The 27,999-nt window shown below is 50.3% G+C and overlaps 10 protein-coding genes across 10 annotated transcripts; 6 read left to right on the forward strand and 4 right to left on the reverse strand.

Moving 5' to 3' along the window:
* Positions 1–2,753: 2,753 nt before the first annotated feature.
* On the forward strand, positions 2,754–3,571 carry H6S33_010775 (uncharacterized protein; the record flags this gene model as incomplete). Its single annotated transcript, XM_044842131.1, has 2 exons — positions 2,754–2,859; positions 2,937–3,571. 2 exons carry the CDS (start codon positions 2,754–2,756, stop codon positions 3,569–3,571), a joined length of 741 nt encoding a protein of 246 aa, XP_044696705.1.
* A 568-nt stretch (positions 3,572–4,139) lies between these two features.
* Positions 4,140–8,019, reverse strand: H6S33_010776 (uncharacterized protein; the record flags this gene model as incomplete). Its single annotated transcript, XM_044842132.1, has 3 exons — positions 4,140–4,430; positions 4,491–7,445; positions 7,687–8,019. The coding sequence occupies 3 exons, from the start codon at positions 8,017–8,019 to the stop codon at positions 4,140–4,142; spliced, it is 3,579 nt and encodes a 1,192-aa protein (XP_044696706.1).
* A 1,025-nt stretch (positions 8,020–9,044) lies between these two features.
* H6S33_010777 (DNA replication licensing factor MCM7) lies at positions 9,045–11,767 on the forward strand (the record flags this gene model as incomplete). The annotated part of the gene is made up of 5 exons (XM_044842133.1): positions 9,045–9,096; positions 9,191–9,471; positions 9,529–9,659; positions 9,742–11,292; positions 11,341–11,767. The coding sequence occupies 5 exons, from the start codon at positions 9,045–9,047 to the stop codon at positions 11,765–11,767; spliced, it is 2,442 nt and encodes an 813-aa protein (XP_044696707.1).
* A 2,246-nt stretch (positions 11,768–14,013) lies between these two features.
* On the reverse strand, positions 14,014–15,177 carry H6S33_010778 (uncharacterized protein; the record flags this gene model as incomplete). The annotated part of the gene is made up of 3 exons (XM_044842135.1): positions 14,014–14,526; positions 14,618–14,740; positions 14,857–15,177. 3 exons carry the CDS (start codon positions 15,175–15,177, stop codon positions 14,014–14,016), a joined length of 957 nt encoding a protein of 318 aa, XP_044696708.1.
* Positions 15,178–16,025: 848 nt separating this feature from the next.
* Positions 16,026–17,618, forward strand: H6S33_010779 (uncharacterized protein; the record flags this gene model as incomplete). The annotated part of the gene is made up of 3 exons (XM_044842136.1): positions 16,026–16,800; positions 16,881–17,335; positions 17,403–17,618. 3 exons carry the CDS (start codon positions 16,026–16,028, stop codon positions 17,616–17,618), a joined length of 1,446 nt encoding a protein of 481 aa, XP_044696709.1.
* Positions 17,619–18,211: 593 nt separating this feature from the next.
* On the forward strand, positions 18,212–18,737 carry H6S33_010780 (uncharacterized protein; the record flags this gene model as incomplete). Its single annotated transcript, XM_044842137.1, has 3 exons — positions 18,212–18,362; positions 18,433–18,572; positions 18,651–18,737. The coding sequence occupies 3 exons, from the start codon at positions 18,212–18,214 to the stop codon at positions 18,735–18,737; spliced, it is 378 nt and encodes a 125-aa protein (XP_044696710.1).
* Positions 18,738–19,524: 787 nt separating this feature from the next.
* Positions 19,525–20,316, reverse strand: H6S33_010781 (uncharacterized protein; the record flags this gene model as incomplete). Its single annotated transcript, XM_044842138.1, has 1 exon — positions 19,525–20,316. One exon carries the CDS (start codon positions 20,314–20,316, stop codon positions 19,525–19,527), a length of 792 nt encoding a protein of 263 aa, XP_044696711.1.
* Positions 20,317–21,228: 912 nt separating this feature from the next.
* H6S33_010782 (uncharacterized protein) lies at positions 21,229–21,723 on the forward strand (the record flags this gene model as incomplete). The annotated part of the gene is made up of 1 exon (XM_044842139.1): positions 21,229–21,723. One exon carries the CDS (start codon positions 21,229–21,231, stop codon positions 21,721–21,723), a length of 495 nt encoding a protein of 164 aa, XP_044696712.1.
* A 731-nt stretch (positions 21,724–22,454) lies between these two features.
* On the reverse strand, positions 22,455–25,220 carry H6S33_010783 (uncharacterized protein; the record flags this gene model as incomplete). The annotated part of the gene is made up of 1 exon (XM_044842140.1): positions 22,455–25,220. One exon carries the CDS (start codon positions 25,218–25,220, stop codon positions 22,455–22,457), a length of 2,766 nt encoding a protein of 921 aa, XP_044696713.1.
* Positions 25,221–26,772: 1,552 nt separating this feature from the next.
* H6S33_010784 (uncharacterized protein) lies at positions 26,773–27,840 on the forward strand (the record flags this gene model as incomplete). The annotated part of the gene is made up of 3 exons (XM_044842141.1): positions 26,773–26,833; positions 26,897–27,395; positions 27,471–27,840. The coding sequence occupies 3 exons, from the start codon at positions 26,773–26,775 to the stop codon at positions 27,838–27,840; spliced, it is 930 nt and encodes a 309-aa protein (XP_044696714.1).
* Between the last annotated feature and the right edge of the window lie 159 nt (positions 27,841–27,999).

Consider the following 27,999-nt stretch of genomic DNA (forward strand, 5'->3'; position numbering starts at 1 on the left):
GCAGAAGCAGACGCAACTTTAGCTGCATGAGTTTTCCTTTCACTTTGAAAATGAAAGTTCGGGTCAACTGAAAGCCTCTAATGGATTATGTCTCAATCATGTATAAGTGCGCTGCATGAATAGCTTCTGCAGCAAGAACCTGGCCACATTGTGGGATTGATAATCGAATCCGCTAGACAAGAGCTCTCATTCTCGTTTTTTCTAAAGCTTCGGTGATCCTCAAAATCAACACCTTCTGGCTTGGGTGGGCCATGGTATTTCTCCTTAAATTTGTCATCTTGGGGCCATGTATCAGTACTGAAAACGCATTAGCTATATACATAATATAGTTTTTCTGGGGGTAATCTCTCATTTTGGAAGAACGATACTGTACGTAAAGAGAACTATTTTATATCGGGGGTACTCAGAGCACCACATCTATAACTACATGTAGCCAATATGTGATATAGTTCTACACCTCCTTAGTTATCCAATGCATACTTCTAGAGGTATACCTACATGCATATGTGGTATGATAAGGACTTATCGACCGGTAGCCAAGCTCCTCAGTGTAGGGCATGTGCACATAGCCGCGCGATAGAGGCAAACGGTGAACGTAACAGTAATTCAAAGATTCCATAAAATCCCGGTAGATAGATAAGAAACCGAGGCTAATGAGTGAGTCTCATAGAGCTAGTGTATGAGTACGTGCCTAGATGTTACACCTCACCGACGCAAGAAGTACGTGAGCAATGAAAGCATTAAATCATTGGCACATGTACTTGTATGTACCTGCACACACTGTTCGCACGATGATCATACATGCAAGATGCCCTGGATCCCCATACTGTGAACTCACATGTTGGTCTAGCTACAGCGATAATAAAGTGAACTACCTAAATTACGGAGCATTTGCACTAAGCAAACTAGTACGGTAATTACTGTAAGGTTGGTTGATACATGTAGATATATATACTCAGTAATAAGTTTGCGGTAAAGTGGGTTTCCAAGCTCGAGGGGCTTGGAAGGTTTGCAAAAAAAATGCGCCCAACCGGTTTACTACCCTAATATCTGAAGGGTAAATTGAACTCGAGGGACCTTTTATACCTATTCCTTATTGTGGATTAAGCATTTGCTCAAAATGCAGAATGTATACATGTAATATGTACACATATATACCGCCAAGTAATACAATCAATGTATTATGAATACCGCTAAGTAAGTCGAGTGATATTCTATGTCGATGGCTCCCCATTGATTGATAATTAATTCGTGTATGCAGCCCGGAGTTGATGGCTCCCCAAAAATCGACTTATGTTTTCTCAACTACATGTGTATACGTACATGTACGTGTAACTTATATGTGCAAAGACCCAGACCCACCACACGAATACACCTAGTGCTCAACGTTGTCTACAAGGCACATTGAGGCGAGGAGAATAGGTCGTATCGAGTTTCCTCTACAGGGGGCGTCTCCGACTGCCTTGAGCCACATACATGTATACCTGGAGTGCTCTGAATTTTCCTCCTGTGGGTAACAGCATTCATGGTAGGATCCGAGAAACTTCACTACAGCTTTGCTAATCATGTTCTGATCACCTGGGCTGGGTTCAAGTCGAGGAGAGAACTGCTACTGAGGTACATCTGTATCTCTGGGGTACGCCTCTGGCTGCCTCGATTCATTTAACTTGAAATAAGGCACGAAGCACATGGCAAGCTCGTCCTCGTGAACCACCCTAATATAGATATACATGTAGTGTATACATATAGGTCCCAGTGAAGATACCATGTACCGAGATGCAAGTAGTCTAACTTACGCAGCTAACAAACTTACATATGTAATATACTTACATGTACCTGAAGCATACATGTGTACATATATACTCGCGGTATACTACATGTATGTGTCATTCAGGTAGCCACGAAGGTCACCTCAGTATTAGTAGACATAGTCATCTCATTATGGACTACATTCTATCCTACCCTTCTACTGAGTTAAGGCTGTCCACACATGACTCAGGGACCAGACGATGATTAGCTTGGTAGAATTGTAACCATAGAACATACAGTGACAATAATTCTTTCTAGCTGCTTGTCTTAGATTAGGGCCTCCTCAATACCCCTCAGTGAAGATTTACGAGCTTCTAATATCTTTGGAGAAGGGTGATATCATACATACATTATGACGAATCCTCGCTTCAATAGCATACAAATATTGTCCTTGTCTAAGAACTCATACCGTCGCTTTCATCAACGCATCATGCCAGCTTAATGCTTGCCCAAGAGTACTTTAATTTATACAGTCATTAAAATAAGTCATTAAAATAAATGCCATTCAACGAATACTAAATTCTTTAATGTGATATCTATTTGCTTTAAAACGGGCCCAGGACGTGGTTTACACTTTAGGATTTAGCAAGGCAGCTAATCCCCCAGGCTATAGCTCGCTGCAATTGTCTTTAGGTTCTGAATACATACACATGTTCATACCCAACCCCACACGGCACACATCTTACCTCGAGTAGGGTAACGAACGCAACTACATACACGTGTATATAAGTGTAGGTTCAGAACCGTAGGTACGTATATGCGATTCCTTCTAATATACAGTAAGGTACTGCGGATAGAATCTCAACCATCTCCAACTGCCACCACATCTTTACTACTCTTCATCACATTCCCCAAGCGAGGTTCGAAGGCAAATCCATCAACGCTCTCCAACGGCTCTGAGAACTATAAACTGAATATTTCAATTCTATATTCAAACATTTAAAATGACGACATTGTATGATTCAAGGAGTCAACAGATACCAAATCACCGAATGAGAATGGGGACCTTTGACCAAACAGGTTCACACTTCATAATTAATGAACGTGAAGGTCAGTCATAAAATTATTCAAGCAGTGATCCTGAAACGTCCTCCACTATCCTTGTTGATTGCTAAAATAGACAATAGATCAATACTCAGCAAATTGTCCTCCTGATGCTTATCTTTCTAAGCCTCTCGCAGTTAACGACATAAATCAAACCATATCATGCAAGATGACCCAGAATCCGGAGCTCCCGGCAAGCACTAACAGAGAAGACATTGATAAACTTGATATTAATCAAATAAATCTCACGGAGACCACAAATCGTAATTATAATGCTAATGAGGCCATCACTGCCTATAGCGCAAGTGATGCGAGAGCCTGGCATCCGTTAAGTCCCGAGCTCATCACATTATTCGAAAGTTGGACAACATTCTCCTGGGAGCTTCCATTGGATCGACCGGGATTTACTGGTGCCCTCATGTCAATTAGATTCACGCCATGGATCTCTGGTGCTCACCAAAGGGAATGTATCCCCTGCGACAGACCGGAAAACATTATTCCTCTGCAGTATTATATGGTCCCAAAGAAGACTGAAGGTCCCCGGCAACATGGTGTAGATGGTGGAGAAATACACAATAACATGAACTCGCCAGCTAGCTTCGTAGACGTTGCATTTCAGGAACTATACGAGGCAGTGAGAGCTTCATATGATATGCCTCCCGAGCTTCCTAGTGATGCAATTCTCATGTATGGCGTACATCTCGCTACTATCGCTTGAGGGAGTAGAGCCGCGACTCAGGAGGGCTGAAATATCTCTTCATAGAGCAATCACGTTTTTTTCTATGTTTGCACTCAAGAATCATATTTCATGGCATACATTAGGAGGAATACATGTATCTACATGGCGTTTCGGCAAATGCTAGTTATATGTAGCTGCAGTTCCGTTGCTAAGTAAAATCAAGGGCAGAATAGTACATGGGATACTACAGATAATAGAAATGGCTGGAATAAATACACTTACTTACAGAATCTTGTTGAATACATGTAGTTATTGAGTTTTTGCAACTACTCTACACTGTAACAATAGCTTTATAGTATTATTCTATAGCTATAGGCGTATAGGCTTTCTATTGACTTCACTTATCATGGGAATGTCTCTCCCCCAACGATAAATTATTAGCTTGAGACACATCCAGGATAACACGAGTGATTTAACATGACCCAACTATTCTACTAGTGTTCCATGTAATTTGGGTGATACATATACATACATTGATTATAATAAAAACTCCCAAGTTAAATTTATAAATACATCATCTCACAATGATTATTTTCCCCAAACCTTATTACATCAAGCTACTCCTTCCTCCCACCTCGGTGCTTCCCTGGCCGGTGGGCATTTCTCCATTCCTCTGCCCAACGAATTCTGTGTATATGGCCTCTAGTCTCTTCCTCTCATCTGGAGCTATACTAGGGCGTGTAGAGCTAAGTGAACTCTCGACGTGATCCCAAGTGATCATGACCTCCGTTTTTCCATCGCCGTCCAAGGCTTTTTCCTCTTCAGCAGCTTGGGAGGCTATATCTTCCTCGGAAGGAGTGAGGTCGCGGAGACGCTGTTTCTTTTTAAGTCCCTCGAGCTGTATAATACATGTATTAGTGCTGGTTTTGTGGTAGAATCCTGATAAAGAAACGAATACCTTTTCCATGAGAGCGAGTCGCTCCTTTAGCATTCTCTTTGCTGCCAGACCCTCTTCGATTTTGTCTTTTCCCTTCCGGCTATCTCCCCACACAAACTCTAAAAATTCTACCTCCTCTCCTCGCTCCTTCTCTTTCTCATCACTATTACCCTGCTCCTCTCTCTTCCGGACCTCCTCGCCGATCATGCCCTGAACGGCCTCGAGATGAGCATTGTAAAGTACTGCTTGTAAATCTGCCCCAGAGAACCCTTCGGTTCTCCTAGCAAGCTCCCTAAGGTCAACGGTATGATCGATCCGTAGCATACCGTCCCCTACAATGGCTTCGAAGATCTCAAGCCTATCCTGTGCGTTCGGCATATCACAGAGCAAAGACTTATCCAATCGTCCAGGACGCAAAAGGGCAGGATCAATGAGGTCTGGCCGAGAGGTGGCAGCTAGGACATAAACACCATCTAACCCTTCAGCTCCGTCCATCTGAGTCAACATTTGGTTGACAACACGGTCTGTGACACCAGTACTATCGTGCCCTCTCTTTGGCGCGATAGAATCAAACTCGTCGAAAAACAAAACACAAGGCTTTGCACCAGAGGCTCGTTCGAAGAGATCACGAACGCTTTTTTCTGAAGCACCAATATACTTATTCAGGATCTCTGGACCCTTCACAGAGATGAAGTTAAGACCACATTCTCCGGCCACAGCAGATGCAAGAAGTGTTTTACCGCAACCGGGATAGCCGTATAGAAGTAATCCAGAGCGGAGACGGAGAGGACATGATGCAAAGATCGGCGCATATTTAGTTGGCCATTCAAGTGTCTCTAGCAGGATTTTTCGAGTCTCCGTTAGTCCTCCGATATCCTTCCATCGCGCCCCAGAGGTTTGCAGCTTCACACCACGAAGTCCAGCTGGAACAAAACCTTTTAGTGCAGCGTCGAAGTCGACTCGTCGAAGCACAAGGGCTTCTTGGGAAAGGCGGTTCTGGCCGGCATCAACCATACGCACCACAGCTTCGTGCCTAGCTCGCCCAACAAGAAGTACAAGATCACCGGGCATATACCCTTCTGTCTTTGCGGCAATGTCCCTCAAATCCAAGCCTTTCTCGAGGACACCATCTTTACCGATCACGCCCTCAAGTACGATTCTTCTCCCCTCCTTACTCATTGCCTTCAAGCTTACTATTTCTCTAAATACGTGTCCGCCGATAACAAGGTTATGCATGCTCTCTTTGGCCTGACAGCTTCCGAGAACTACAACACCCCTCTTCACACCGCTTCCTCCAGAAGAAGTATATTTCTTCACTGCGGCCACTACAACCTCTGCAACCTGTCTCACACGGGAATTATCCTGATTTTCAGACTCAGAGGCGCACAGCCTGTCGAGATCATCCAAGATTACTATGGTTTTCCCAGTCTTTCCCGCAGTCCATGCAGCTTCATTAAACCAGCGCGAGACTTGTTCTTTCACTGTTCCGACCCGCTCCTCCGCCATTTTCGAGAGCGAGCCGGGGTCAATGACTCGGTGAAAATGGGGAGAACCGGAGAGACGTTTAGCAATGAGACGGAGAATGCTTGTCTTCCCCGAGCCGTGAGCACCTGAAAGGAGAACTGAAGAGGAGGACAAAAGATTTGTGGTAATGTTATTTAGAATATCATCGACTCCTACAATCAGCGTCCCCGTTTCGTCTGGTGTAAAAATAGTCTCGCTTGTTTCCTTCGGCGCAATCGGTTTAGGGACTGGGGTGCCCAGCTCTATAGGGAGCCGCTTATCAGTTGCGAGGATCCACTTGATAGCTGTTGCGGAATCGGTGCCATCAGTGGAAGAAAGCTCAATTCGCATGATACCACCAGTGGTGATAGGGGAATCTTTAACGGCAGGAAGAATGAAGTTATCCGTTATTGCACCCTCAAGAATGTACTCTCCCGGGGAGATTGCACTTTTATCCTCCTCGATCATGGCCTTAGTCCCATTTCGCTGTCTTCTTGGGCCTAGTACCTCCTGCAACCTTGCAATCGCAACTTCTTCAAGTCTTTTTGTTCCTCCTCCCCATTTCAGTCCCGCATCTTTTTCAACACCCTGGAACGGGAAGACTTTGATCTTTGCAATGTTCTTGACCGGAATCTGTGGCGGCGCAGGTTCAATGCGGATCATATCTCCCACTTGTCCGGGTGCAAGGTGAAGAGCTGCGGATAAGAGCCTGGAGAGCGCGATGTGTGTCCCATCTGGTGCAGATGGCCATTGCTTGATCACAGCTATAAGTTTAGCTGCTGGTATAACCTCCGGGGCAGTATCTTTCTTGTCCTTTTTGTCCTTATCATCCGGCTGCTGGGCTTGCGCCTGGGAAGGATCTAATGGTGGTGCAAGGCCTGGCGGCTTAACGACCGAGACCACTACGTGCGATACCCCCCGAAGTTGGCGTGCAGAAAACATCATGGTTGGATCGAGATAAACAGCCATGCCCTTTCCGCCCTCAGCAATTTCCTCCTCCTCTTCATTATCTGTATCCACTTCCTCATCATCGTCAGTTTTGGGAATATATCTAATTGCCGGCAATGCGACAGCTCTTAGAAAAAGCGCATTCGATGAAGCTGCTGCCCCTTCGCTCTTCTTCTTCCCCGAGGCCGTTTTTGTACTCGTTGTACTCTTTGCGCCTCTACTCGATCTTCTCTGACGAGTCTTTGGAGCAACGACAATCTCGGCATCGGGAGAGATTTTCGCAAATCCATTTGGAGACGAAAGCGCTGACTCAGGCTCAACCTTGGTAAGGCGGATCGACGCGGTGGATGTGGGAGAGAGATATACACTTATCGGATGGGCGGGGGATACACAACGAATTTGAGAGATTAGGTTGAGCTCGAGGAAGTTGGCATGGAGCTCAATGATTTCCCAGTCGCTCGGAGTAAGGGGTTCAATGTGCAATGTATGGGCTGGGGGAGGGTCAAGATGCAGATGGAGGGAAACCTGGAGGTTTGTTTAGTCGGGCCTACGATAAATGCGCGGAGGATCAAGAAAGATAGGTCTAGGATGCATATTTAACAGAGATTTATAAGGTATTAAGGCAGAAGTAAAGGTATGAGTGTGATGTATACTAAATATGAGTGCACAAACTCGGCGGTGTAATATATGTTTGAGTTATAGGTAATTGTAGAGGGGTATATATGTGCGGTAAACGGTAGATCAAGACATAAAGGAGTTGTCGCACCTTTGACCCTTCACTCAAGCCCACGTTCCTCGCAAAAGCCGGATCCATCTCCACCACTGCATCTTCTACTCTCCCTGCGCCTGGCTTCCTTTTACTGGACATTCCTGTCCACCCTGCATACGCACATCTCGAAGTACTCGTTGTGCCCGAGCTGCTTGAGGTTGTAGTCCGGAATGAGATCTCAACAACTACATTCTGGGCGGGAGTGTTGCTGTTGGTAAGCACTGAGACGAGTGATGTAGGAAGATTGAGGAAGCAGTTCTTAAGGGGAGAGAAGGAGACGGTAGCTGGAGTTGCAGGCGGGGAGGGTTTCCGTGAAGCTGCGTGAGGCATCGTTCTAAACGGGTACGAATATCAGAATATTGCTTGCTGAGAGGGTATGAAGTGAATATCGAGTGGTTGATTGAGGATGTGTGTCGGTCAAGGGGTGAAGGGGGGGATGAGAGATGGAGAGCGTGTTTATTTCTATTAGTGCATGTATCAGGCAGAACAGAGCCCTCAAGCACCAACAGAACTCGGGGGTGCAGCACTGCTGAACGCTGAGGTGTCTGAGACCGAAGCCGAGGCTCAATTGGTCGGGATGGAGGTGCAGGTGCCAGATGCTACACAACCGGATCCACTGTTGCTATGAGGAAGAACACCCTAGCAACACCGAGATCTGATAAATGGTGCACTTATCAGATCCCATCTTGATAAGGATTCAGCTGCATCAGTTGCAAGCTCTGCATGAGTTCTTTAGAATGATACTAGGTAGGTTTCGGTCAGGATTGTGAGGGCTTATCAAGGCGACCCTCTACAAAAACTAAATGGGATGCTTGTAGAGTATGGTGTATGTAACTGTAGGTGCATAGGCCAAGTAAGCTTGCTCCCCAAGGATACGGAGAACAAAACCTTTTTTTTTTTTTTTTTAAATCATTTCAATTTCTGTTTCTAGGTACACAATGATCGCGTAAAGTATAAACTATGGCGTACGGAGAACAAAACCTAGTACATATGTTGCTATATTTTCGTCTGAAGCCAACTTTGGTTAGTAGAATTATAGAATGCGTATGACGATGTATGTAGTTCAGAATTCTTTTGGCTGTGCCCAAAACCAGGGGCGGGACTTGATTCAGATTCTACACCTCCCAACACGGTAAATTGTTGATCCTCGCCCGTGAACGCGCGAGTAACAACGCTCAACGCGTTCTTGTCACTGGACCGTCCAACAAACCTAACCCCTTCCCTTGACAACAGAACAAACCTCTTCCTGTGTCCTCTTGTGTCTTTATTATCACCGACAACTTGTGCACGACCATTCCCACTATACCAATCAATCATCTAATATTCTTGAAAGAGTCCCTGCATATACCGCAAACATGGCTCAGCTTCCGACTATGAAGCTGGATGTCGACTACGACAAGCAGCAGAGTATACTCTCCACTCTTAATCATTGACCGAGTGCTCTTCTTTCGGTCACAATTCGCCCTCTTCTCAAATGAGTTTTTCGCTTACAATGAACTAGCTGTCTTTCAGTCTTTCCTCACGGAATTCAAAACTACCACTATCACGGAAGCCGATGCCCGTGATGCCCTGTCGAATCTGAACATGGACGATGAGGAGGACATGGATATGAATGACACTCCCGGTCGCCGGTCTACGCGATCGGGTGGTGCCAGAAGACGAACTGGAAGGAGGCCGAGAGCTGCGGTACAGGAACCAAAGCTCAAGTATATGATACAGTTGCAGGAAATTGCAAACAGGGAGCGGGACTCAATAACAATTGAACTGGATGATCTCAAAGAGGTATTTTTGAATAAATGTGGAAAGACCCGCCAGTGGAGGCTAACAATGTCGGAATAGTTCGAGGAGGGGTTTGCTGCGGATGAGCCGTTGAACCTGGTTTCTTCGATAAACAAGAATTGCGCACACTACATTGAGATCTTCTCGAGAGCAATTGACAAAGTTGTTCCTCCAGAGACACTCGAAAACACGTATGACCCCATCGCCAAAAAATACTCCGCCTTTAAACTCAAACCACTCCTCCTCATAATATACAATACTAACGCCCCTCAGATACAACGACGATGTTCTCGATGTCATTCTGACGCAACGTCGAAACCGCAATATCGCAGCTGCTGATTCAACTGCGGACCCTCTCTCCCTTGACGATGCCCCTCAGCTATTCCCAGCGCTTCTTACTCGTCGCTACCAGGTCTACTTCAAACCCCTTACCCCCACTGGCGATCAGGGTAGTAAAGCTATGGCTGTTCGTAATGTCCGTGGCGCCCATCTAGGTCATCTCATTACCGTCCGCGGTATCGCTACTCGTGTCTCAGACGTGAAGCCGACCGTTCTAGTTAATGCGTATACATGCGACCGCTGTGGTTCTGAAATCTTCCAAGAAATCAAGACCAAGTCCTTTGCCCCACTTGTCGACTGTCCCTCAGAGGAGTGCAAGAGCAATGATGCACGTGGTCAACTCTTTATGTCCACACGTGCCTCAAAATTCCTCCCATTCCAGGAAATCCGTATCCAGGAAATGTCCGACCAGGTCCCAGTTGGTCACATCCCCCGTACTCTAACCGTTCACGCTCACGGGTCTCAAACCCGCACCGTCAACCCTGGTGAAATCGTTGACATTGCTGGAATTTTTCTCCCAACACCGTACACCGGTTTCAAGGCGATCAAAGCAGGACTTCTCACAGATACCTATCTCGAGGCAATGCATGTGGAACAACACAAAAAGCAATACGACGATATTGTTGTAGACCCCCGCACAGTCCGGCGCATTGAGGAACTTCGTGCCGCCGGTAACCTCTACGATACTCTTGCCAAGTCAATTGCGCCAGAGATTTACGGCCATGATGATGTCAAGAAGTGCCTCCTCCTCCTTCTCATTGGCGGTGCAACCAAAGAAATGGGCGACGGTATGAGAATTCGTGGTGACATCAATGTCTGTCTCATGGGAGACCCTGGTGTGGCCAAATCTCAACTTTTAAAATATATCTGCAAAGTTGCTCCTCGAGGTATCTACACTACCGGTCGTGGTTCCTCGGGTGTTGGTCTCACTGCGGCTGTCATGCGTGATCCCGTCACCGATGAAATGGTGCTTGAGGGAGGAGCTCTAGTTCTTGCAGACAACGGTATCTGCTGTATCGATGAGTTTGACAAGATGGACGACTCTGATAGAACCGCGATTCACGAAGTCATGGAGCAACAGACAATCTCCATTTCAAAAGCTGGTATTACTACATCATTGAACGCGCGGACTTCTATCCTCGCTGCCGCAAATCCGTTGTATGGACGCTACAACCCCAAAATCTCGCCGGTGGAGAATATAAATCTTCCCGCCGCCTTGTTGTCTCGTTTCGATATCCTATTCTTGATCCTAGATACCCCTAGCAGAGAAAGTGACGAAGAGCTAGGACGTCACGTCACTTTCGTGCACATGGAGAATCGCCATCCCGACATGGATTTTGAGCCATTAACTCCGAGCGAGATGCGGATGTACATTGCGCAAGCCAGGCAGAAGCGACCAGTCATCCCAAAAGAGGTGGCGGACTATATTGTCGGTGCCTATGTTAGCATGAGGAAGAACGCCAAGAAGGCAGAGAGTGAGAACAGGTAGGCTCCCCGCCCACAACGTCCAGATGCACAACTAACAGACACCAGACAATTCACACACGCCTCCCCGCGTACCCTACTAGGCATAATTCGTCTCTCTCAAGCTCTCGCGCGTCTTCGTTTTGCCGACCAAGTTGTTATTGAAGACACTGACGAGGCTCTACGCCTCATTGAAGTTTCGAAGGCATCCCTGTACGGAAAGGATGACTGGGACGAAGACAATACCGTGAGCTCTAATATCTATAACATCATCCGCTCGCTCGCTTTCCCAGGTGGCGCCGCTGGTGATGGAAATGGCGAGCTCAGTATGAGGACCGTGAGGGACCGTGTACTAGCAAAGGGATTCACGGATGATCAACTCGCGGAGGTGGTGGACGAATATGCTGCATTGGATGTCTGGCAGGTAGCAGGTGAAGGCACGAAACTTATCTTTGTCGGGGCGGATGACGAGGAAGCAATGGATGTGGATATGTAATTGTGTGAAGTATGGGTTTCGGTTGCCTATTTTTTTTTTTGTGAGTTTAAAAGATTTGTATGTACGATACCACTGAATATGATGTGTTAACGTTATCATCCAAGATTTGATACTGCCTTTTCTTCTCGAAGTCTGGCGCAGGCAGCGAGTAATTGTACTTAATCATGAAATATCACTCGGTAGAAGTCAGCTCGATAAATGCGATCTCTAACCCATTCCTCAGCTACTCTGAATTATGTGGAGCTTCCACTTTTCAGCGGTCATAGACGGTATCACTGCTTCATCTCCGGATTTCTCAACGGCGCCATCAGCCTTTCTTTAGGAGACGTGAGGGGATAAAGGAATTAAGCCCTAATTCCAGCGGATATTCCGTTTGAAGGCAGAGCGGTGTGATAAGCTGCTTTCATTTATTGCGGTAGAGGATTACAGAAATTATTCCTTTCACCTCCAACCAACCTTGTCCCTGTCCCCAAGAGTGTCCTTTTATCTCTCTTTGGAAAAGTATAACCCTTTAACCCGACCGTTCTCAGAATTTAGAGCTAGCAGCTTGCATTCCATCCGTCCAATTAAAACTCAATCCCATACTCGTGGGGCAATACCAAGGATTTGACTGGAACTTCAGTCCCGTAGTAAAACTCTGTTGAACAATTGTTCTTGAAAGAAGTATTTCTAGTAGTGATAGATATCTACTACTCTATAAAAGAATATTGATCGGAAAAGTTTCGCTAGACCCTAACCCCAATATCCGGCCCTGTCCATTAATTGAATGGAGTCTAATGATGAGCTACGTGATGGGGGGAGAGAGGGGAGACAACTAATGAACGAGAAGCTAAGAAGAACAAAAGAAGGTCTTGCTGAAAGTATGCTTTTCAGGCGGGTGAGTGCTATTTATTACACATACACCTCAGCATAGACTCTCGCCCCCGGGATTGTACCCATGACCTACTGATGGTCATGCATGGGGACTCAACCCACTTGGTGTCCTTGGATGATCGAGCTAGGGCAAAGCGAGGTAGGACGACACCTAACCCTGCAATCACGACGTACTACATCATGACCCACTAGCCACCCTTTTATTTTTTTTGAGCTCCCCGGATGACTGGTAGATACATGTTACGTAGATATCTTAAGACTTTGTCTTATGACCATGCGAGACCTTAAAAGGCACCTGGGGGTGAAGACCGGATGGTCCTTTTCTTTTTTTTCTCGAAATCCACCACGAGAGGCCTACTTGCATGCTCAAGCTAATAATACTAGAAATTCGGTAATAAGTGCTGGGAATTACATGTATTCCTCAAAACGCCGCTGTGAACTCGGAACAAAGAACGGAATTTTCGACTACTTAGGTTATTACTCATGATGGGGGAAGAAGAGGCCAAAACTATGAAGCCGATAGGGTTATTTCATTTAGATAAACTCATACTCTCCCTCAACCAGCACCAAACCGCAAAACTAAAAACGTAACCAAGCCCTTGTCCCGAAACCTACAACACCTAAGCCGCGCAATCACAAAACAAACGGTAGTATTGAAAATTTAGTCTTCTCTCACCATACTCATCACGATCAGTTTGAGCTTCGAAGTTGGTACGTACATCCGATTAGGTAGTTAATAGGAAATTTACCAGAAGGTAATCGTATTTCTCAATTAAAAGTAGCTGTTAGAATTAGCCGCTATAAGGACATGTACTCACCTAATGTCCCAGGTCGACCTTAAACCACAAAGTTCACAGTACCGATGATCGATAACGCTGGTCTTATCCGATAATCACATTCACAATCTTCAAAACCTCTCTCAGACCTAATAGCCGGTATCAACCGGATTAAGGTGGTTAGATAGACGTGTATAAATACGTTCCATGTGGGTCAGAAAGTATGCAGAAAAGGAATATTTTCATGACATTTTAGGATGGAAATGTTCCTGAGAGGTTTCTAAGCTAGCTAGGCCTATGCTTGACAGGTGAGCTTTAAATTCACCTACGGGCCAATCTTCAAATTTAACATCACTAAGAGGGACTCAGCAAGTAGATAGTTTGTAGGCATATATTCCTTGTGTATACCGAGTGCCAGAAACAACCATATACAGACCAAATATCTCGAGAAGACAAGTCCAATGGACAATTATTTTCGTTGCTTGTATGAAGGAGTGGGGTGCAGAGTATATATGGGGGGAGGGTTATGAACTTAAGGTACCAGACCATGATTACGATAAGAAAGGGGGGGCCAACATCCACCACTACTGTACTGTACTAAACCAATATCCCTTCATCCTCAATATACTCCCTCACCACCTGCGCAAACCCCTCATCACCCACAAACCCTAGATCCACCGCCCGCTCCATCCTAAACCTCGCCGGCCAACTGCCCACAATCCTCTCCACCGTCTCGTCCTTCTGCTCCTTCACCAGCTCCACCCTCTCCTCGCCGCCCACCGCACCCAGTGCCTCCAGCATCTCCTTCACCGTGACCGTGATCCCGGGAAGATTGATCTGCCGTGTCTCACCCAGCTTCTCCGTCGGTACTTTTACGGCGTGTAGTATGTTAGACACTACGGTCCGGGGCGACGACACCCACAGCGACATGTCGCGCGACACGGGCAGCACGGAGGGTAGGTTATTCAGCGGCTCGCGGATGATTCCGGAGACGAACGAGGAGGCGGCGCCAGAGGGTGCGCCGGGGCGGACCACGACCGTGGGAAAGCGGAGGGTGCGGCCGTCGATGTAGCCGCGGCGGGAGTAGTCGTTGATCAGGTATTCACAGAGCTATCAGGCGGGGCGGGGGTATCAAATCAACGGTTTCTCTTCAATTTGGTAGGCAAGGTAGATGGGTAGTAAGTAAGGTAGGTATAAATACCATCTTCTGCATTCCGTACGATGTTGACGGCGTGGGCATTGTGCGCTCCGTCACCTCGTCCGGGAGGGTGCCGCCAAAGACGGCGAGCGAGGAGGCGAAGACGACCTTGATGCCGGGGACGACCTAGCTTGTACCGGAGCACCTATAAACAACTCGTTCCTCGATCCATGCTATCTCCTCTTCACTTCTCATGCGTTCCACTTCGAACATTCCGCCAGCAACTCCCCACTACGACATACCTTTCTCGCGCACTCCAGTAGGCCTCTCGTGGAGTCGAAGTTCACCATCATGCCGCTCTCAAAGTTCTTTTCCGCCATGCCGCTCATGATCCCGTGGAGGATGAAGATGACGTCGAGATCCTTTGTCACCAGCATCTCGCGGTCTGCCTGTGTCGCTAGATTCGACAGCACTGTTGTGACGGGCTTCTCCTCGGGCGACGGCGGCGTCTTGGGGAGGATGATGTCTGTGATTGTGATATCCGTGTAGAGCGGGTCCGCGATGAGGGCTGAGACGAGCTTCTGCCCGATGAAGCCGGCGGCGCCGGTGACGAGGACTTTCATGGTGACGAATTGGGCTGTTTTTTGATATGGTACGACGACGTAGGTAGGTAGGCAACCCACAGAATGGAAATTACAGCTTTTTATATTACTTTTTTTTTTATTTTTTCCCATTCCCCGCACCACGACGGCAAAGGTGGGTTAGGGGTTTGTGAATTCTCGAAAAAGCACAAATTACATCATGGAAAGGGGGTCTAAGAAAAGAAAAGAAAATGTGCTCGGTCTCAGGTCTGCGGGAGAGTCCCTGGTTGGGGCGTGGTGAGTGGTTGGGTGAGAGAGATCTGTGGTTCAATTAAGCATCAGCGCCGGTGCAGAATCAGTAGGTGATAGGCTTAGTAATTGCCATTCGTCATTCCGCTTTCTTTTTTTCTCCACCTTCGTTCCCGTGCTGACATATCGGCGCGGGTGTAGATCGGACCTTGACATCTTTTGGCGCGGACGTCAATGCCGCAGACCAAGCTTGTCGTGCTGTTTAGTTAGTATTTGCGCTTCCGTTCCTGGCCCGTTGTTAGTAGTTTTGTTGCTTGTTTCACTCTTGCCGTTTGAGGCCAATGATTGCGAGGGTTGGTTAGACTCCGCTAATTACAGAATCGATAAGAAACACCTGCAGCCATAGCACTGAGAAATACGCCGAGTGAGAAGATGTGATGCTGGTGTCCTCAATGGGTATGCATCTACATGCCCATCCCTACCTGTGTAACGCGAGTACCCCACAGTGGGGTAATGATCGCTATTACCAAGCTCCAATATAACTAACCCAAGGCTCCCTCAGCTCCAAGCTCAAGACCTCAATTCCACAAAACACCAAAACCGAGAGAAAGAGTACTTACCAGCTTCCCTACACATCCACAATGCCCACCCAACACCCCCACCTTCCCTTAACAGCCACCCTCTCCACCCTACCCCCGGAAAACACCACAACTCCCCGTTCCCATATTCTCACCCTTCTGACCCCCTCCACGCCCAAACTCGTCATCCTCGACGACGACCCCACGGGAACACAGACATGCCACGACATCGCCGTTCTCACAACATTCGAGACCCCCTCTCTGCAATCCGAGCTGCTCCGCTCGGCTCCAGGCTTCTTCATCCTGACCAACACCCGCGCCATGACGCCCGCCGCGGCGGCAACCCTGCTGCGTAATATCCTCTCGAACCTAAGGGCTGCCGCCGAAGCCGCTGATGTGAAGTTTACGATTGTGCTCCGCGGGGACTCGACGCTGCGGGGCCACTTCCCGCTGGAGTGTGATGTTGTCGACGAGGTGTTTGGTGCCAGCGACGCATGGATTGTTGCACCTTTTTTCCTGCAGGGAGGGCGGTATACATTAGAGGGTGTGCACTATGTTGCGGAGGGGTGTGTGATGGTGCCGGTTGGTGAGACTGCGTTCGCGCGTGATGCGACATTCGGGTTTGCGGTGAGTGCAGTAAGTGAGTGGGTTCGTGAGAAGGCGCCGGGGCGGTTCGAGGCGGAGGGCATGGTAGTGGGGCTGGGGGTGCGGGAGATACGGGAGGGCGGCGTGAGCAGGGTGGTGGAGGTGCTGAGGGGCGTGCCGAGGGGCGGGGTGGTGGTCGTGGATGCCTGTGCGGAGAGCGATATGGATGTTGTTGCGGCGGCGGTGCTGCAAGGTTTGTTGCTCCTCCTTCTCCTGTTCTGGTTTGCCCTGTAGTAGGAGTGCCGTATCTCATAATGTGCCGCAACATGATAGCCGAATCCCAAGGCTCAAAACTCCTCTTCCGCACCGCCGCTGCATTCGTCTCTTCTCGCCTCGGCATAATCCCACAACCTCCGCTCAGCGCTCACGCCGCCGGCCTGCAAACTACCCCTGGTTCCCCCGGTGCACTCATTGTCGCCGGCTCCTACGTGCCCAAGACCACTGTGCAGCTCAGCAGTCTCATCACCTCGCGCGGTCCGCATCTTAAAGTGCTCGAGCTCTCTGTTAACATGCTTCTCTCGTCCCCCGCGGGGGAACTTCTTTCCCGCACAGCTGAGGCGGCAAGTGTAGCTATTGCGGCAGGGCAGGACGTACTCATAATGACGAGCCGTGAGCTCATCAAGGGCGGGGATGCGGAGAGCTCGTTGGAGATTGGGGGCGTTGTGGCGGCGGCGTTGGTGGATGTTGTGAGGAGGGTTACTACAAGGCCGAGGTATATTGTTGCCAAGGTGAGTTTTGATCTGTGAGATGTGTATTAGTGATGTGTATGTTTGTATACTGATGATGGGCCGATAGGGAGGTATCACGTCCTCAGACATCGCGACAAAGGCGCTGGGGATGCGGCGGGCGATGGTGCTGGGGCAAGCAGCGCCCGGAGTGCCGCTGTGGAGATGCGACGAGGAGACATGCCTGTACAGCAGGGTGCCCTACGTGGTGTTCCCGGGGAATGTGGGCGGTGATGATGCGTTGGCGAGGCTGGTGGAGGGATGGGCGGTGCAGGCGGAGGTGTAGATGATGGGGGTTCTTGTAGATAGATGTAGATGTTGTAGATTGAAATGATACATACAATCTCACTCGGACGTTGGTGTAGTTGAAAGATCGATGAAGCGCAGCGAATGACTGATTGTATTGATGACGAGGAGAAGAGGAGAACTTTCGCTCTTAAGTACAGTCTGATTAGGCCACCTATCATAAAGACAACATGTGGTGGTCCTGTAACCAGACTGGCCTCTTCTTCTCCTGACAAGTACTCACTATGCACATAGATGTAAGGCTGGCATTAACGAGATAGGAAAGGTCAATGATTGCCAGACAGGTAACCATTTCATGGCAGCACAACGGCAAGCGGGTGCGTCAACTTGCACAGGCAAAGCGTATAATTAAGCACTCCATACTGCAAACCGACAATGTTCCTCGTAAGGCTGAATTCCGCCTCCATCCCAAGCTCGGCACATACTCAGCCGACACCGAGCTCCCCATGCCCATGCATCTCATGCAGCCTGCACAATACAGCTAGCCCTCTACCTAGCTACATGTATATAACAACCCTCTCCCACCCCACAATTCCAGGTCTTTCACTACCCCACAATTTCTCTCTCCACAAAATGTCGACATCCACCAGCACAAACCCCCCCGTGCGGCGCTTCGGCCAGTACGTGCGCCTCCGCCCCTCGGCGCTCAAGGAGTACAAAGAGATACACGCAGCTGTCTGGCCAGATGTTCTCAAGCAGATACAGGAGTGCAACATCCGTGACTGTGCGTGCATCTACAGAGGAAGCAGGGCTAGAGGGGGGTAATTATTGATGGCTGTGGCTGCGATTGACAGATTCGATATTCTACGACGACGCAACACACATCCTGTTTGCGACATTCAAGTACGTGGGCACCGACTACGAGGCGGACATGAAGAAGATGGCGGCGAACGAGAAGGTGAGGGAGTGGTGGGATGTGACGGACCAGATGCAGGTTAGTAGCTAGCTAGTCTCTATTTTACCTGTTGCGAAAAAAATACATGTAGCTAATGTGTGGTGGTCATGGGTGTAGGAGAGTCCCATTGAAGGTGCGGTTAGTAGCAAAGAGGGGCCGGGCTGGTGGAAGGCGACGGAGGAGGTGTTTTACATGAAGGAGTAGATATCGATTATTTAGGTTCAAAGGGCTGCAGCTGGATTGGGTTACATATATGCCTATTACTCTGTCGAAATAAACATCCCTCAATCACACATTGAATTTCTCTGTTTGTTCTGATGCCAATAATTAGAAACCCGCCATACCCCAAGATGTCTAACCAAGCTCACAAATAGCCTAAAGCCGGCACATCTACTCTAATCCATTTAGCATCTCATTATCCGCATCTCGGCACCTTCCGACGTGCATCTGCCCCTGCAACGCTCCCCCACGTCCTATCCCCGCATGGTGCAGCACGTGATCTGGACAAGACAACCCTAACCCATGGCCAAGAAAGCTAGCCATTCGATCATTGACACTTCGAGTGAGATTTATCGTATGCAACCCGAAGGTTGAGACAATAGGTCGAATTAGGAGTGAGGTCGAGGATTTGCTAGGACGTTCCCTAGAGTGTATACAGATTTTAAAGCAGACTTTGTGCCTGTGGGAGACCGGTGGAAAAGGCATACATGTAGTTATATTGCTCAGGGTAGTTTAGAAGGTCTAAGGGGTTTAGTTGATCATGATTAAGTGATTAGTTTGAAGGCCTACAATAATTTACAACTCGACAATATGCTGTACCAACCAAAGAAAAATAGAAAGAAAGAAAGAATGAAAAGAAAACACTAGTAAGTAGTATTAATTACTACCAGAAGAAACCACAAAACAAGCTACTGTATCTTTTTTACTCCTACTCCCCCCACCGCCAGTGCCATTACACTGCGCAAAACCTCAGAACCCACATACACCCCTACTACGGTCCATGATACGGCCCACACCCCTCCCGGACCATCTCCCGCATGGTTTTACCCTTGTCCTCCGGCCTCTTTATCTCCGCCCTCGAGCTATTCCTGTCCGGATGCACCTCCCCCGTCTTCTCCTCTATCTCCCTCCACCTCTGCTCCTGCTCCTCCCTCATCCTCGCCATATACGCCTCCTCGTCTTCCTCGACGTCATGAACGTCGCCGACGGTCTCGCGCGAACCCGCGCTACGATCCGTCTTGAGGCTGTACTCGCTGCTGTCGCCGGTTTTGACTGTTGGGGCAATGTACCCGGGGATAAGGAGGTTCGGGTCATGACGGAAGCGCTCATTGAGTCTTATGAGAGAGGAGATGGTGATCCGGCTCGGGAGCGGGATGGGCTTGTGGGTGCGGGGGCGGGCGGAGTCGGGGGTAGCCATGGTTTCTTCCTTTTTGGGGATGGGTGTGGTGGTTGGCCCGGACAGGCTGGTACCGACGCGGAGATCTTGGATTCTGAGGGAGCCGGTGGAGTCGGCGGGCGGGCCGTTCCCGACGCGGAGGACGTGGGTTACGGATTCTTCGAAGGCGGCGGTGGCGGTGTAGACGGGCGAGCCGTTACCGCGGCGATCCCCGTCAGGCCAGTAATAACGGGCCACCGGGCGGTCTTCGCGGCCGTCATCTGGGGCATTATCCATGCGGAGATTGTGGGCCGCGAGGGCGGCGGTAGTGAGGGCCGGGGGCGCGTCTCCCGATGCTTTGCGCTTGTGGCCACGCGGAGCGGAGGGGGGCTCCTTCGGGTTGTCCATCGTGGGGGATTTGTTTGTGTGATGGTTGTTCTGGAGGGGAGGAGTGAGGTTGTTGGGAGACGGACAGATGGGTGTGTATATGTGCACACAGGGAGGCGTGCACCTCCGTAGTATAGGTGGAGGTCGACAGCCTTTCATAGCTTCTGTGTTCCAGCTAGCCCAGCCCAGCCCCTTAGCATTTTGAAGGCCGGCCAATCTTCTGCATCTCAGGGCTTGCTTCTGTTTGGAGCAAACAATTGATCGGCCAAGCCTTGACTGGTCATCTTGCAGGAAAGTTAGCATTTCATGTCTTTCTAATGATATGACGTAGGAAAAGTCACAGGTTACGATATAGAATCGTGCGAGATATCGATCTTGCTTGATCATGTATGCACTTCCTTCATGCCAACTGCTAGGTCGGAGTCGACAATCGAGAACCACAGCCGCTCAGAGGACCTGCTAACATTTCCATGCATGGACGGTTCTGTCATTCGGAGCGCCGTTTATAAGAGACTGAAGCTGAGAATCGTATTGCAATATGATTGTTGCTGCAAGAGCAGAAGGAAACAGGCTCCTTTTATATGCAGTCAACAAAGAAATTATAATAAAACACGTATTCATCAGACCCAGAAACCTACATGTATACCCGCTGTCTTGACACGGCAACAATAACAAGTAGCAAGAACAGCAAGTTCTTGGTATCGTATCTTGATAACTCACAATCCATCACTCGCTTTTTTTCATAATACTCGATTTAGATTTGAACAAGAGGTTTCAACTGTCCACCATCTCAACATGAAGTTCTGCACGAGTATAAAGCCCACAAGCTCGCCGTTCTTACGATTACTCCCATATCCATCCTTACGCACACCTACCTACAATATAAGTATAGCCTATAGCCACCCTCCGTATACAACCCACACATACCCAACCATGGCCCCCACTCCCACAACCCCACCAACCACAGTAACAACCTTCAACACGCACCTCACCACCCTCCTCGAGACCCTCGCCGACCTCGACCGCGACATCGCAAACCTCAGCCACCACGCGCACACCAACCCTTCCATCCTCATCCCCTCACCCCCCGCCTCCCTTTCTTCACCCACCCCACCGCCCTCATCCTCCCCACCCACCACCCCTAGATCCCTCCGCAAGGTCCAAGCCCTCCGCACAACTGCCCGCAGCATCGCAGCCCGCCTCAACGCATTCGAGAAAGACCTGCAAGCAGCGGAAAAGCGCGCAAAGGAGCTCAAAGAGAAGTATCACCGCGCTGACGAGCCTGACGAAGCTATGGTGATGGTGTTCGGGCAGGTGTTTGAGGGCTTGGAGATGTGTGGGAGGGGGTTTTCCGAGCTGAAGGGGTGGTGGGTTGGAGTGGTTAGGGAGGGGAGTGGGGCGGGTGTTTGGGCGGGTGCGCCCTTTTGACTAGGAGAGAGCTAGAGATTGTTATGTTGGGGAAAGGTAGGTATTTAGATGAGATTGCGATGTGATGATGTGTTTTGAGAGATGTTTTAGAGAATTGGTTTAGAAGAAGCTAGAGTATGACATGGAAGCGAAAGGAATAAATTAGATTAGACAGATTATTGAAGCAGAACCGCGTGTTTGGTGTGTCGAGTGAGGAGCCATGAAGATGGCGAGCGAAACAGGTTAGAGCGACCGGTGCGGAGTAGGGGAGTGTCGGGTACGTACGACGTGGTGGGCGAAGAAGAAGTACAGCGAAAGCTTGCTATAACGGTACGCTCGGGACCGGAATTTGGTACCGTTATAGCAAGCTTTCGCTGTACATGCAGTGAAGTTCTCCTTGTAAATGTTCATTTTTAAATAAGGGAGCGAGGTTGAACGAAACACCTAGCTTGATTGGCTACAATACCAGTGCACTGCCAAAGAAAAATGGGATGTAATAAGCACTGTGCCCTCACTGAACTGTGTAAAACCTGCGCCACAACCACCAAATACCGCTCACAACCTCTAGTAAAGTGATTGATTGCTTTCATCAAGTTCTTTAAGTTACAAATAAAAAAAATCTAAGAACAAAGGGAACGCTGTACATGTAGAATATGTTTCTAGCGACGTGGGCCTCTAACCATCCCTCGCAATGACCCTTTACGAATATGCTCCATCCACCGAGCACTTCCCCCCCCCCCGCTAGTTGGACCCTACACGACCAGCTCTTCCGGCACCTCAAAAGCCGTCGCTGCTTGATATCCCCATTTGCCTATAATTTCCTCAATCGCTTCCGCCGTACTCTTCCCCGGGCCCATGCCCCTCAACCACTCCAGCCACTTACCCATCGCCGCCCCCGCCACATTCTCCACCCACCCCAGCTCATCCTCCAACTTCCTCAGTATCTTCAGATCGCCCCTCCCCACCAGCCTACACTCCGGCCTCGTCATCTCATCGATCCACCCCGGCGCCGCAACCTTCTCCAGCGCAAAATCCAACGTCGACGTCACCCCCTTCCCCTCCACATCATGATCCAGCTCAAACATATACCGTGCCGTCACCTGGTGCAGCAACTTCTTCCACACGGCCTTCGTCAGCAGCTCCAGCGACAGCCCCCGCCTCTTCGCAACCCCAATCATGAGCACGAACCCATCCATCGGATACTTCCACACCAGGCCCGAGTCTCCCGGCGCAGCGATGATGTGCTTGCACCACTCGCCCACCACGCCCTTTGTGCCGCCGCCATTCATCTTCACCTCATCCAGGATCATATCGCGGCACCAAGTCAGCGCACGGTGGCGCTGCCTGTTCTCCTCCGAGCCGTCCGCCTTGGCCCACTCCTTCGTCTGGATCGTGTGGTCCAGAATCGCAAAAAACAGCAGCGGGAGGACGCTGATCGAGTCCGGCGTGAAGCAGTCGAGCGCCTTCAGCAGTGTCCCGCGCCACTGCGAGGACTGTTCGGTCCACGAGACGAGCGGGAGGGCGGAGGTGGCTTTCTCACGGAACGGTGTTTCGCCGGCCTCGACGAGATAGACGGCGCAGTTCTCGCAGACGAGGAACGTGGAGATGATGTCGTTCTCGGGAGCCCCGCCGCGAGAAAGTGGGAACACAAGTCGGACGTTGCGCCTGGCGGTGGCAGCGTTGTAAGAGTGAGGGCGCTTTAAGAGAACGGTGAGGACGACGTTGTTCTCATAGCATATTCCGCAATCACCTTTGAAGGATTTAGACACTGGTAGTTTGAAGGCTCTAGAAACAGGTCGTTTGCTGATAGGCTGTCTGCCGAAATTCATCCCCCCTAGCATTGGAGGAGGAGGCCCACCTGGTCTGATAGATGGCCGGGAGGTGGAGAGGGAGGAGGATTGGAATCCGGTTCTTGAAGTTTCGTAGAGGGAGCTGATGGCATTATCAATCACCCGAGAGCGGGAATGCCGATGCATGGCATTTGTCCTATGCGTCTCTCTAAGTTCCTGAGCCAACCTCTCAAATTCCGGGCCCGAAGACCGCCGGTTCGCAATCGCCGTAGATATATCACGAATGGTGGACCGCGCAGCGTCGTCGCTTGTTACGTTTGTAGCAGCAACGGAGCTTTGGCGCTCCAGCCAGGTAAGAGTGTCCGAGAATTGCCCGCGAGAGTGGGAAGAAAGTAGGATTGCTTGAAGATGGTCCTCGTTTCCAAGCAGGCTATTGATTTGGCCGTCATCAAGATCTGAGGAAAATAGATTGTTGAAGTCGATGGTAAGATCGTTGCTCAGAGCCAGCTCCCCAGGCGCAAGCTCCCGCGCAGCCGGGATGATGATGTTCTCGAACGCCGTGTCGGGCCGGATTGTAGGCAGATCCACCCATCTTGTGCCGTCGTCCAGTATTGGCTGCGAGGCCCCATCAGGGAGAAGCTTATTGAAGCAGCCCTTCGTCCCAAGCACATAGCAGGTCCTACTAGTGATGTTCTGATACAAGAGCGCCGAATTCGGCACGGCGGCAAAGGGGGATATCCCCACAGATATGTCACATCTCGACGGATTGCTGACCCCAGTGCCAAAGATCACAATGACACAAGGCACGCCATGCATGCTCTTCGCCGTCAGGGTCGTCGCAAGATGGTTCACCCCATTATTACTCACCTGCCCATCCGTGAGCAGGAACCACACATTGCTCCTCTTCAGCGCCGCCAGATGCTGCTCCGACCTCAGCAGGACCGCCGGATCCGTGCCGCCGCCCGACCTCAGCCTGTGCAGATCCGCAATGAGGCACGGGCGCAGCGCGGTGTTGGACCACGGCAGCACGTGCACGTTCTGCTGGACGTTCCCCTGCACCAGCTGCAGCACGACCTTCGTCACGAACTCGCGCTCCGAGGCGATGACCCGGCCGGACGTGGACCCGGACGTGTCGATGCCGAGCGAGATCTGGCATTGCGGGAAGGGCGTGGGCGGGCCGCCGCCGCCGCCGCGCAGCGCCTCCGGGGGTGGGGTTGCGGTTGCGGGGTTCCGTGGGGCTCCAGGGGTGGCTGTGGACGCTGCTGCTGCAGCTGGGGAGCCGCTCCCGTTGTTGCCGGGCTGCGTTGTTGCTGGCGGGGGAGCTTCATGGGGCGTGGATGCCGGGGGCGCTGTTGTACGGGGATTGGGCGTGGGGCGTGCGGGCGACTGGAAAGACGGCTGTGAGGTAGGAGCTGTGAAGGAGGGCCTCTGCATGGAGCTCCCACTGGCACTGGAGTCTGCGGGAGCTTGAGGGGTTGCGGTTGCGGTTGCGGTTGCGGTTGCGGTTGCGGTCGCCGGTGGTGGTGGTGGTGGTAGTGGTGGTGTTTGCAGGCTCCGTGGAGGGCCGATAGCTGATATCCGCAGCTCCTGGCGTCTAATCCCGGAACCCTGCGACTGCTGTATTGGTGCTGGCGGGGGGGCCGGCACTTGGGCGGCACCCTGCTGCTGGTACCGCCTCCACAGCTCGAAACGGGGTACTCGGTGGTTACGGTGGGCGTCCTGGTCCATTATGTATGTATATGTATTTTGCGTGTGCTATATAGTTATATAGGGTGAGAGATATAAAAAAAACGTTTAGGGGAGGGGGATAGTATACTGGATCTGGGTCGAGGTGTTGAGCAAAGGAGGATTATGGGCGGGAGATCACGCTTCTTCTAGACTTAACGTCGAGCAGCTGGTCGAGCAGGTCGAGCAGGTCGAAGGTCGAGGGTCGAGGGTCGAGGGTCGGGGGGGGGGGACTCGGGGGAGGGCTCTGTGCAGCAGGTGGATGGATGGATGGATGGATTTACTCGCACTGCTCACAAACATCATCATACACGGACCCCATGTAGCTAGCTAACTAAGCTGTGCTCATGTGTGATCAGAGCTTTGCGGGTTTGCCCAACGGGCACCTAAAACATGAGGCTGAAAAGCGTTGTGATGCAGCCAGGCCAGAGCAGTCAGGCATGACATTCACGGGTATTTCTTCAAATCCATGGGCTCTACAGGCTCTACTGGCCCCGAGCATGATGATTCTGACGCGTGCTATGCTGGGCTTTCCGGTCTAAACTTCCACTCCTCAATTGACCGCGCTTTTTTAGCCGAGACATGCTATGCTGTCTGTAATACACGACATCGCGATCGCCCCGTTTCAGAGCTTCAATTCTATGCGCATATCAAGAATACGAAGTTTCCTTCCAGCGATTGCTCACATGCCCCAGCTATGGGGTCGATGGAGTCATGGCAAGCACCAATCCCTCCAGTCTTCCTCGCCCCGCTAGTGGCCAGGAGACAGTCCGAGTGATGGGTGGTGATAGTTACACGAGGCCCAGATGTTTCCAGCCCGCCTGTGTAGCTCAGATCTTGGCGAGGCTTGCAGAGTCCCTGGCATATTTGCACGCCCAGCTAGCTGTTGGAGTGCGGGGAACCGAGGGGTGAAACGTACCAGCCAGTTGAGGGGGGAATCGATAACAGCACATGCCTCCATAGCTGCAGGAAATGACTAAGATCCGAACGTGTATTTAGAGTAGAAGTTTCAACAGAACAATTCTCCGCCCAAGCTAGGGATGAAACAAGCAGTCATGGTCATGAGTAAGACTGGAGAACATCATCACCATCACCAGGTCGGTCTCGTATTCTCTAACGTGCTAGTGCGCAGCTTATTCCTTACCGTTCTAGAATTGGAAAGCTTAGAGCCAAGAAGCTAGAAGAACGCAAAGATAGTCCGCAGATGTGAGCACGCATGGGTAGGAACAATCCCGACCGCTCATGACCAGGATGGAGAGCAGACGAACGACACAGTGACGCGAATGCCAAGACGCGTGTGGTAGCGTCCGGACGGCAGGGGAAGAACGTTTTTCCGGTAGGAAATTACTGGAAATGACGCAACGGTGATATTATCGATCGCTTGGTTGTTCCTGTGAAGGAGAGCAATTGTGGGTATCTAGATGGGAGAGATGATATAAAAAGGGGAAGCATTCTGGGGGGATTGTGGAGGGAGCTTCAAGGACGCAATTGATATCGATATTTCAAACTCCAGAAACCATTATCGACACTCAAAGTCGTCAAGGAACAATTCATGATGGAAGCAGCAAAGAACATCGCAAAGAAAATGACCAGCTCGGACTCTCAGTTCGAAAAGGGTATGAAACACATCCAGCACATCCTCCATAATTTAGTTCTAACTTCCAAACCCATCCATGCAGGCCACCAGCCACCAATCCAGCACCAAAGCCCCCCCGGCCTCGAGTCCGCAATGAACCCCCAACCCGTCTACAACCAGCTACCCACCCCCTCCGGCGGCTACCAGCTCTACAAGCCCGCCGGCAAGCTCCTCGGCAAGAAGGCGCTCATCACCGGCGGCGACAGCGGCATCGGCCGCTCCGTAGCAGTGCTCTACGCCATGGAAGGCGCAGACTCCGCCATCGTCTACCTCCCCGGGGAGGAGAGCGACGCGCAGGAGACAAAGAGGCTTGTCGAGGGGTACGGGCGGAAGTGTGTCCTGTTCCCGACGGACCTGACGGTCGCGGAGAACTGTAAGCGGGTTGTGGAGCAGACGTTGGAGGCGCTGGGCGGGATCAATATCTTGGTCAATAATGCGGGCACGCAGTTGGCGCAGGAGAGCATCATGGACATCTCGGACGAGCAGTGGGACTTTACGTTCAAGAGTAACATCTACTCCATGTTTTACCTGTCGAAATACTCGTTAGTATTCCCTACCGCATTATTACGTGTGGATTCTTGAGATCTTGCTCACGTACTAATTCTTCCGCGGCCTAGACTCCCACACCTATCCCCCGGCGACACCATCATCAACAACGGGTCCATCAACCACTACATCGGCAAGCCCAACCTCCTCGACTACACCTCCACAAAGGGCGCAATCATCGCCTTCACACGCTCCCTGTCCAACCAGCTCTGCGGCAAGGGCATCCGCGTCAATGCCGTAGCACCAGGGCCCATCTGGACCCCGTTGGTGGTGTCGACGATGACGAGCGAGGACTTGGATGGGTTCCATTCGACGCCCATGGGCAGAGCGGGGCAGCCGAGTGAGGTGGCTACTTGCTTTGTGTTTTTGGCCAGTGCGGATTCGAGCTTCATTAGTGGGCAGACGTTGCACCCGAATGGTGGCAGTGTTGTTAATGGTTAAGGGTCGACTGTGTTAAGAGCAATTCATGTATTTATCTGTTTTTAGCGATAATAGAAACCATTTTGTGTGGATCAATGACGGTGGTTCGTGTTGGTGCAACGCTTGGTCAATTATGCCCCAAGGCATAATTAAACTACATGTAGGCTTTCAACTTACGTG

The sequence above is a fragment of the Morchella sextelata genome (genome assembly GCF_020137385.1).
Source record: "Morchella sextelata strain SCLS chromosome Unknown scls_5, whole genome shotgun sequence".
Classification (NCBI taxonomy): domain Eukaryota; kingdom Fungi; phylum Ascomycota; class Pezizomycetes; order Pezizales; family Morchellaceae; genus Morchella; species Morchella sextelata.